At 66.5% G+C, this 10,898-nt stretch overlaps 1 protein-coding gene across 1 annotated transcript; it reads left to right on the forward strand.

The window, feature by feature from the left end:
* Window positions 1–5,262: 5,262 nt before the first annotated feature.
* On the forward strand, window positions 5,263–10,099 carry LOC141478558 (perforin-1-like). Its single transcript, XM_074167594.1, has 2 exons — window positions 5,263–5,819; window positions 8,242–10,099. The coding sequence occupies exons 1-2, from the start codon at window positions 5,263–5,265 to the stop codon at window positions 10,097–10,099; spliced, it is 2,415 nt and encodes an 804-aa protein (XP_074023695.1).
* Window positions 10,100–10,898: the final 799 nt, after the last annotated feature.

The following is a 10,898-nucleotide window of genomic DNA, read 5'->3' on the forward strand; positions in this document are numbered from 1 at the left end:
GGAGCACCCTGGAGGAGCAGGTGGGCACTGGGAGGGGGACTGGGAGGGACTGGGGGGCACTGGGAGGGGACTGGGAAGCACTGGGAGGGGATTAGGGGCCACTGGAAGGGATTGGGAAGGGATTGGGGAGGGACTGGGATGGACTGGGAGGAAGTGGGAGGCACTGGGAGGGAACTGGGATGGACTGGGATGGAACTAGGGGGCACTGGGAGGGCACTGGGATGGACTGGGAGGAAGTGGGAGGCACTGGGAGGGAACTGGGATGGAACTAGGGGCACTGGGAGGCACTGGAAGGGAATTAGGAGGGACTGGAAGGAACTGGAAGGGAACTAGGGAACACTGGGAGGGACTGGGGGGAACTAGGGGGCGCTGGGAAGGCACTGGGAGGGACTGGGGGGCAGTGGGAGGCACTGGGAGGGACTGGGAGGGGATTAGGGGGCACTGAAAGGGATTGGGAAGGGATTGGGGAGTGCTGGGAGGGACTGGGATGAACTGGGAGGAAGTGGAGGGAACTGGGAGGGACTGGGATGGAACTAGGGGGCACTGGAAGGGACTGGGAGGAACTGGAAGGGAACTAGGGAGCACTGGGAGGGACTGGGGGGAACTAGGGAGCACTGGAAGGGCACTGGGAGGGACTGGGAGGGACTGGGATGGCACTGGGAGGGGATTAGGGGGCGCTGGAAGGGATTGGGAGGGGATTGGGGGGCACTGGGAGGAATTGGGAGGCACTGGGATGGGACTGGGGGACACAGCAGAGCATTGGGATGATGTTGGAGGGAACTGGGAGGCACTGGGAGGGCATTGGGATGGACTGGGAGGAACTGGAAGGGGACTAGAAGGCACTGGGAGGGACTGGAGGGGCACTGGAAGGGAATTGGGAGGGAACTGGGATGGACTGGGAGAACTGGGAGGGAACTAGGGGTCACTGGGAGGAACTGGAAGGGGACTAGGGGGGACTGGGAGGAACTGGAGAGGCACTGTAAGGGAATTGGAAGGGAACTGGGATGGACTGGGAGGAACTGGAAGGGAACTAGGGGGCACTGGGAGGGACTGGGGGTACTGGGAGGGACTGGAGGAGCACTGGAAGGGAATTGGGAGGGACTGGGAGGAACTGGGAGTGACTGGGAAGGACTGGGAGAGGAGGATTGGGGGGGCACCGGAAGGGAATTGGGAGGGGATCGGGGTGGGTACTGGGAGGGACTGGGGGTGCTGGGCACCGCTCCAGCAGGCCGTACTGGTCCGTACTGGTTCTTACTGGTCCGTACTGGTTCTTACTGGTCCGTACTGGTGCAGGGGGAGGTGATCGACCGGATCGAGCGCAACATCCAGGAGTCGGGGGCGCGGCTGCAGAAGGGGCAGCAGCACCTGGGGGGGGCACGGCGGGCGCAGCGGGGGGCACGGCAGGTACCCCCCCCCCCGAGACCCCCCCCCCGGGACACCCCCCCCCCTTTAGAGACCCCCCCAGGGACCCCCCACCCCAGACCCCCTCCCTGAGACCCCCCCAGGGACCCCTCAGACCCACACCCCCCCCCGAGACCCCTCCCGAGACACCCCCCCCCCTTTAGAGACCCCCCCCCAGACCCCCCCCCACCCCGTCACCCCCCCCCCAGAGACCCCCCAGGGACCCCCCCCAGGGACCCCCCACCCCAGACCCCCTCCCCGAGACCCCCCCAGGGACCCCTCAGACCCACACACCCCCCCCCGAGACCCCTCCCGAGACACCCCCCCCCTTTAGAGACCCCCCCCCCAGGGACCCCCCACCCCGTCACCCCCCCCCCCCAGAGACCCCCCAGCAGGGACCCCCCCAGGGGACCCCCCAGACCCCCCCCCCCAGAGGACCCCCCCCCCCCCCAGTCACCCCCCCCCCCCCAGCCCCCCCCAGACATCGGGGTCCCCCCCCTGACCCCCCCCTTTCTCTCCCCCCCCCAGAAGAAGCTGCTGGTGGCCGCGTGCATCATCGTCACCGTCATCATCATCATCGCCATCGTCATCGGCACCGTCATGGGGTGACCCCCCCCCCCCCGCCACTGGTGAGCACTGGGAGGGACTGGGACGAACTGGGATGGACTGGGAAGGCACTGGGAGGGGACTGGGAGGGGAGTGGGACAAACTGGGATGGACTGGGAGGGGACTGGGAGTGACTGGGATGGACTGGGAAGGCACTGGGAGGGGACTGGGACAAACTGGGATGGACTGGGAAGGCACTGGGAGGGGACTGGGAGTGACTGGGATGGACTGGGAGGGCACTGGGAGGGGACTGGGACAAATTGGGGCGTACTGGGAGTGACTGGGATGGACTGGGAGGGCACTGGGAGGGGACTGGGAGTGACTGGGATGGACTGGGAGGGCACTGGGAGGGGAGTGGGACAAAACTGGGATGGACTGGGAGGGGACTGGGACAAACTGGGGGGGGACTGGGAGTGGACTGGGATGGACTGGAATGAACTGGGAGAGGACTGGGATGAACTGGGGTGACTGGGAGGGAGCAAGAGGGGCACTGGGACAGACTGGGATCAACTGGGAGAGACTGGGATGAACTGGGGGGAACTGGGATTGACTGGGAGGGGCACCGGGACAAACTGGGGAGGACTGGGATGGACTGGGAGGGGACTGGGAGGGACTGGGAGTGACCAAGAGGGGCACTGGGACAAACTGGGGAGGACTGGGAGGGGACTGGGATGGACTGGGACGAACTGGGGGGGACTGGGAGGGACTGGGGGGTTACCTTGAGGGGACTGGGATGAACTGGGGGGAACTGGGATTGACTGGGAGGGGCACTGGGACAAACTGGGGCGGACGGGGATGGACTGGGAGGGCACTGGTTGGGCTATTTCACCCCTCCCCCTCCCCCCCCCCCTCCCCCCAGGTGGATGACGTCACTTCCCCCTGGGGGGGGGGGGGAGGGGAGGGGCATTCCCCCCCCCACCCCCCCCCCCTCCATCGTGGGCCCGATTCTGAGCTACCTCCTCCCGGGGGTCCCCCCCCCCCCGGGGGTCACCCCTCCCCCCCCCCGGGGTCACCCCCCCCCCTCGGGGTCACCCCTCCCCCCCCGGGGTCACCCCCCCCGGGATCACCCCTCCCCCCCCCCCCAAATAAAGCACTTTTCACCCCAAAAACCCTGCCCCCCCCCCTCCCTTCCCCCCCCTGGTCCTTGGGGTTGGGGGAGGGGCGTTCCCGGATGTTGGGGGGTGTCGTGTGTGTCCCCCCCCACCCCCCCACATCCTGTCCCCCCCCCGCGGGGGGGGGGGGGAGGGGCCCCCCCCCGGGTCACTTCGAGGTGTCGCTGGCGCTGGTGAGTGTTGGGGGGGGGGGGACGGGGACGCCGTGACCCCCCCCCCCCCCTCTGTGTCCCCCCCCCCCCGTGACCCCCCCATGTCCTCGTGTCCCCCCCAGGTCCGTCCCCCCCCCCCCCGTGTCCCCCCCCCCACCTCACCCCCAAATCCTCGTGTGTGTCCCCCCCCCCCCATGTCCCCCTGTGACCCCCCCGGGTCCTTGTGCCCCCCCCCGTGACCCCCCCCCAAGTCCTCGTGGCCCCCCCGTGTCCCCCTGTGACCCCCACGTGTCCTCGTGGCCCCCCCCCGTGTCACCCCCAAGTCCCCGTGTCCCCCCCCCCAATGTCCTCATGTCCCCCCCCCGTGTCCCCCCCATGTCACCCCAAGTCCTTGTGACCCCCCCGTGTCCCCCTGTGACCCCCCCGTGTCCTCGTGACCCCCCGTGTTCTCGTGTCCCCCCCATAACACCCCCGTGTCCCCCCCCATGTTCCCCCCCCCGTCCCCTCGTGTCCCCCCCCGTGTCCCCTCATGACCCCCCTTGGCCCCCCCCGTGGCCCCCCAAATCCTCGTGACCCCCCCCGACCCCCCCCCCGTGTGTCCCCGTCCCCAACCACAACCTTCCTGTCCCTGTGTCCCCCCCCCCCGGCCACATCCGCGTCACCCCCCCCCCGTCCCCAAACCCGTGTCCCCCACCCGGGGGGGGGCCCGTCCCCACGTCCCCACCACCTCCCCTTGTCCCTCTGTCCCCATCCCCACGTCCCCACCACCGTCGTCACCTCCCCGTCCCCGTGTCCTCGTGTCCCACCACCATCCCCACGTCCCCACCACCATCCCCATGTCCCCATGTCCCCATGTCCCTCTGTCCCCATCCCCACATCCTCCTTTCCACCATCCCATGTCCCTCTGTCCCCATCCCCACGTCCCCACCACCGTCCCCACGTCCCCATCCCCATGTCCCCACCACCATCACCATGTCCTTGGGTCCCCATCTCCATGTCCCCATCCCCACGTCCCCACCACCGTCCTCACCTCCCCATCCCCGTGTCCTCGTGTCCCACCACCGTCCCCACGTCCCCACCACCGTCCCCGTGTCCCTCTGTCCCTCTGTCCCCATCCCCACGTCCCCACCATCTCCACGTCCCCATGTCCCTCTGTCCCCACCACCATCCCCACCTCCCCATGTCCCTCTGTCCCCATCCCTACGTCCCCACCACCGTCGTCACCTCCCCATCCCTGTGTCCTCGTGTCCCACCACCATCCCCACGTCCCCACCACCATCCCCATGTCCCCATGTCCCCATGTCCCTCTGTCCCCATCCCCACGTCCTCCTTTCCACCATCCCATGTCCCTCTGTCCCCATCCCCACGTCCCCACCACCGTCCCCACGTCCCCATCCCCATGTCCCCACCACCATCACCATGTCCTTGTGTCCCCATCTCCATGTCCCCATCCCCATGTCCCCACCACCATCCCCACCTCCCCATGTCCCTCTGTCCCCATCCCCACGTCCCCACCACCGTCCTCACCTCCCCGTCCCCGTGTCCTCGTGTCCCACCACCGTCCCCACGTCCCCACCACTGTCCCCATGTCCCCACGTCCCTCTGTCCCCATCCCCACGTCCCCACCACCATCCTCACGTTCTTGGGTCCCCATCCCCACGTCCCCACCACCGTCCCCGTGTCCCTCTGTCCCCATCCCTACGTCCCCACCACCATCCCCACGTCCCCACGTTCTTGGGTCCCCATCCCCACGTCCCCACCACCGTCCCCGTGTCCCTCTGTCCCCATCCCTACGTCCCCACCACCATCCCCACGTCCCCACGTTCTTGGGTCCCCATCCCCACGTCCCCACCACCGTCCCCACCTCCCCGTCCCCGTGTCCTCGTGTCCCACCACCGTCCCCACGCCCCCCCCGCTGTCCCCATGCCCCCCACCCACCTCTCCCCCCTCTTTCTCTCTCTCCCCACCAACCCCCCCCCCACCTCCAGGCCATGGCCACCCCTCGCCGTCCCTCGGGCCACCTCTTCCTCCTCCTCCTCCTCTTCCTCACCCGCTGCCCCTCGGGGACCCCCCAGTGCCACCGCGCCCGGGGGGAGGCCTGCGCCGTCCCCCCCGCCCCCGCCACCCACCTCCTGGGCCTGGCCATGGACGTCACCACCTTGGAACCCACCGGTGGCCAGGTCCTGCTGCTGGAGGACCACCCACCCCCCCGAGGCGGCCCGGCGGCCACCTGCACGCTCTGCCGGGACCTCCTGGCCGGCGACCGCCCCCGGCGCTTGCCCCCCGGGGTGGGGGGGTGGCGCTCGGGGCGACGTTGCCGTCAGAGGTCGCGGGTGGCCACCGGGAACCGGGCGGTGGCGACGGTGGTGGCCGGGACGCAGGAGGTGGCCCGGGGCTGGCGGGTGGGGCTGGCGGTGGCCCCCGGCCCGGCGGGGGTGGCGGTGACGGTGGCCGGGTCCCGCTCCCGGGTGGCCCGGTTCGGGCTGCAGCGGCAGCAGGAGGATCGCTACGACTTCTCCAGCCTGGAGATGAGCTGCGTCTTCTACTGGTGGGTCTTCTTCTGCCTCCTCATCCTCCTCATCCTCCTCCACCTTCATCTCCTCCAGCTCCAGCAGCTCCAGCTCCAGCTCCATCTCCTCCAGCTTCATCTCCATCTCCACCTTCATCTCCAGCTTCTCCAGCTTCATCTTCATCTCCATCTCCTCCACCCTCATCTTCATCTCCACCTTCATCTCCATCTTCTCCAGCTTCATCTTCATCTTCTCCATCTCCTCCACCCTCATCTTCATCTCCATCTTCATCTCCATCTTCTCCAGCTTCATCTCCATCTCCATCTCCTCCACCTTCATCTCCATCTCCTCCACCCTCATCTTCATCTCCACCTTCATCTTCTCCATCTCCATCTTCTCCGTCTTCATCTTCATCTCCTCCACCTTCATCCTCATCTCCTCCACCCTCATCTCCATCTCCACCTTCATCTTCTCCATCTCCATCTTCTCCATCTCCATCTTCTCCATCTTCATCTTCTCCATCTTCATCTCCATCTTCATCTTCATCTCCTCCACCTTCATCCTCATCTCCTCCCTCTTCAGCTCCATCTCCTCCACCTTCCCCGTCTTCATCTCCACCTTCATCTCCATCTTCATCTTCTCCTCCACCTTCATCTTCATCTTCTTCACCGTCAGCTTCAGCTTCTCCATCTTTGTCTTCATCCTCATCCTCCATCTTCCCCACCTCCATCTTTATCTCCACCTTCTTCATCTCCACCTTCATCCTCATCCTCCTCCACCTTCAGCTTCAGCTCCTCCATCTTTGTCTTCATCTCCTCCACCTTCAGCTTCATCTCCATCTCCTCCTCCTCCATCTTCATCATCTCCTCCAGCTCCTCCATCCCTCCACCTTCAGCTTCTTCATCCCTCCACCTTCTCCTGCTCCTCCACCTTCACCTTCATCCCTCCACCTTCTCCTGCTCCTCCACCTTCATCCCTCCACCTTCTCCTGCTCCTCCACCTTCATCTTCATCCCTCCACCTTCTCCTGCTCCTCCACCTTCATCTTCATCCCTCCACCTTCTCCTGCTCCTCCACCTTCATCTTCATCTCCTCCACCTCCAGCTCCTCCATCTTCTCCATTTTCTCCACCTCTTCCAGCTCCTCTGTCCTTCCTCCACCTCCTTCATCACCTCCCCCGTGGCCTCCTCCGTCTCCTCTGTCCCTTCTTCTGTCCTTCCTCTCTCTCCTCCATCCTCACCTCCTCCATCCTCATCATCCTCACCTCCTCCATCGCCTCCTTCATCATCTCCTTCATCATCACCTCCTCCTCCATCCTCACCTCCTCCATCGCCTCCTTCATCATCTCCTTCATCATCACCTCCATCTCCTCCACCCTTCCAGCTCCTCCATCTCTTCCTCCTCATCTCCATCATCATCATCATCATCTCCACCCTTCCACCTCCTCCTCCTTCATCACCTCCTCCTCCATCATCTCCTCTTCCTCCTCCTCCATCATCTCCTCCACCCTCCCATCATCTCCTCCATCATCTCCTCCTCCTCCATCTTCATCACCTCCTCCTCCTCCTCCATCTCCTCCTCACCCATCGCCCCACGTCCTTCTGTCCTTCCCTCCGTCCCTCCATCCACCCCCAGTCACCCCATAGACCCCCCCAATCACCCCATAGATCCCCCCCAATCACCCCATAGAGCCCCAACACCCCATAGACCTCCCCAAGAGCCCCATAGACCCCCCAAACACCCCATAGATCCCCCCCAATCACCCCATAGACCCCCCCAACACCCCATAGACCCCCCCCAACACCCCATAGAGCCCCCCCAATCACCCCATAGACCCCTGATCACCCCATAGACCCCCCACATAGACCCCCCACATAGACCCCCCAGACTCCCCAAACACCCCATAGACCCCCCCCAATCACCCCATAGACCCCCCCAAACCCCCTATAGCAACCCATAGACCCCCCAATCACCCCATAGCCCCCCCCCAAGCCCCCTATGGCACCCCATAGACCCCCAAACACCCCATAGACCCCCCCCAATCACCCCATAGACCCCCCCCAACCCCCTATAGCACCCCATAGATCCCCCCAATCACCCCATAGACCCCCAAACACCCTATAGACCCCCCCTATGGCACCCCATAGACCCCCCCCAAACACCCCATAGACCCCCCCCAATCACCCCATAGACCTCCCAAACCCCCTATAGCAACCCATAGACCCCACAATCACCCCATAGACCCCCCCCAAACCCCCTATGGCACCCCATAGACCCCCAAACACCCCATAGACCCCCCCCAATCACCCCATAGACCCCCCCCAACCCCCTATAGCACCCCATAGATCCCCCCAATCACCCCATAGATCCCCCCAATCACCCCATAGACCCCCCCCAGCCTCCAACCCCCCCCGCCCCCCATATCTCACCCCCTTCTTTTTCCCCCTCCCCCCCAAACCAGGACCCAGGTCTCCCCGGCCGCTCGCCCTTCCCCCCACTTCCTGCGGGCCGTGCGGGCCCTGCCCCCCAAGTTCACCCCGGCCACGGCGGCCGACTACGAGGAGCTCCTGGCCGCCTACGGCACCCACTACATCCGCGGGGCCCAGATGGGGGGCCGGCTACGGGCCGTGACCGCCATCCGCTCCTGCCGGGCCGCCATGGCCGGCGCCAGCGCCCAGGAGGTGGCCGATTGCTTGGGGGTGGAAGTGACGGCCGGCGGCGGGGCCGGCAGAGGCGGCGCCATGGCCAAAGTTTGCCGCCGGGCCCGGGAGGGCAACCAAGGCAACGCCAGCTTCAACGAAGCCTTCGGCGAGCGGCTGGTGGAGGTGGAAGGGGGCGAGCAACATGGCGACCTACTCTACGGCAGGCCCGAGGCCTACGCAAAATGGCTGCAGAGCCTCCCCGCCCTCCCGGGGTTGGTGGCGGCCGAGGTGCGGCCCCTCCACACCCTCCTGCCCCGCAGGGACCCCCGGCGGGGGGCTCTGAAGGCGGCCGTCGGCCATTACGTCGCCCGGCGGGCCTTGCGCTTCAACTGCAGCCGGGCCTGCCCCGGCGGCCATCTTGTAGGGCCTTGTCAATGCGGCTGCCCGGCCGACGCCGCCGTCACCCCCCAGTGCTGTTCCCGGCACCGGGGGACAGCCCGGTTGAGGGTGTTGGTGGGGGGCGGCCGGGGCTGGCGGGGGGACCACCTCTCCAAGACGGACGCTTACGTGCGGGTGTTTTTCGAGGGGCGGGAAGCCCGTACCCCCACGGTGTGGAACGACGAACGGCCCCGTTGGGGGACGTGGCTGGAGCTGGGGAGGGTAGAGTTGCCCCCCGGGGGTCCCCGGCTGCGGGTGGAAGTGTGGGACGAGGACAACAAGTGGGACGACGACCTGCTGGGGGTCTGCCAGGTGCCGCTGGTGGCCGGGGGCAAGCGGGAGGCTGTGTGTTACCCCGGGGGGGGACGCCTGGAGCTCAGTTACGAAGTCACCTGCGGTCCCTCCTTGGGGGGTCCCCTCTGCTACGACTACGTCCCCCAAACCCCCCGGGGAGACGGGGGGCTCTACGGCTTCTCCCGTTGGCCGCCGGCCCCCGGAGATGATGGCCCCGTGGAGTGGCCTGAGCAAGAGGAGGAGGATGAGGAGGAAGAGGAGGAAGATGGCGGCCCCGAGGACCTGGAAGGCTTTTGGGGGTCTCCGGGGGCCACCGGTTCTTCCGTTGAACCCCCCGAGATGGAGATGGGGTGGGGAGAGGACCTTGGAGATCATCTGGGGGAACCCACCGACGCCTTCGGGGACCTCCCGGAGCCTTTGGGGGTCTTCGGGGAAGGGCCTTCGGAGGTGGATCCACCCTTCGGCCCCAAGGAAGGTCCTTCAGACCCCCAAGGTCCATCGATGAGCTTCAGGAAAGGTCCTCCGGAGGTGGATCCATCATCCGGCCCCAAGGAAGGTCCTTCAGACCCCCAGGACCCGCCATCCGGCTTCGTGGAAGGTTCTGCAGATCTTCGGGCTCCACCCTCGGGCTCCAAGGAAGGTCCTTCAGAGCCCCAAGATCCATCCTCCGGCTTCACGGAAGGTCCTTCAGATCTCCAGGATCCAGCCTTGGTCTTCATGGAAGGTTCTCCAGGGCCGGATCCACCCTCCAGCCCCATGGAGGTTCCTCCAGACCCCCAAGATCTTTCATCGTCCTCCAAGGAAGGTCCTTCAGACCTTCGGGATCCCCCATTGGGCCTCCAGGAGGTTCCTCCGAGGCTCGACCCACCCTCTGGCTCCGGGGAGGGTCCCCCAGACCCACAGAGGGTCCCCCAGACCCATAGCGTCCATCCCCCAGACCCGTAGAAGGTCCATCTCCCCCACCTCCGAGGAGGTTCCTTCAGATCCTTCCCTCCCCCCAAGCCCCCCCCCCTCCCCAGACCCCCAAGTGCTGGAACCCCGCGCCGTGGGGCAGGGTGTGGGGCGGGGACGGGATTAAAACTCCCCCTTTTTGCTGCACCCCCCCCGACTCCGTGAGGTCTCTCGGTGGGGGGGGGAACTGGGGGGGGACTGGGGGAGCAGTGGGAGGGTTCCTCAGCCCCACAGAACCCCCTCCAGTGCCCCATAGATGCCTCAGGCGCCCCATAGACACCCCCCCCAGCACCCCATAGCACCCCATAGATGCCCCCAATCACCCCATAGACCCCCCCCAAGAGCCCATAGACCCCCCAATCACCCCATAGACCCCCCCAATCACCCCATAGACCCCCCCAACCCCCTATAGCACCCCATAGATCCTCCAAGCACCCCATAGAGCCCCCCAGGAGCCCCATAGCACCCCCTAAACCCCCAATCACCCCATAGATCCTCCTCAGACCCCCTCCCGTAGCACCCCATAGACCCACCCCAGCACCCCATAGAGCCCCCCACCCCATAGACTCCCCCCCAAACCCCCATAGCGCCCCATAACCTGCCTTCCCCACCCCCACGCCAGCCCCATAGCGCCCCACTGAACCCCTGGGCCTCCCGCGTCGAGGCCCCACAGGATGTGGGGGGTTGGGGGGGGGGGGGGTGGGGGGGGGCAGGCTCTGCCGGGGTGACGTGGAGGGCGGAAGAGCTCACTCATGGGGCAGCCTGCCCCATAGCGACCCACGGCGCCCCATAG

The sequence above is a fragment of the Numenius arquata genome, unplaced genomic scaffold, assembly GCF_964106895.1.
Source record: "Numenius arquata unplaced genomic scaffold, bNumArq3.hap1.1 HAP1_SCAFFOLD_1288, whole genome shotgun sequence".
Taxonomy (NCBI): domain Eukaryota; kingdom Metazoa; phylum Chordata; class Aves; order Charadriiformes; family Scolopacidae; genus Numenius; species Numenius arquata.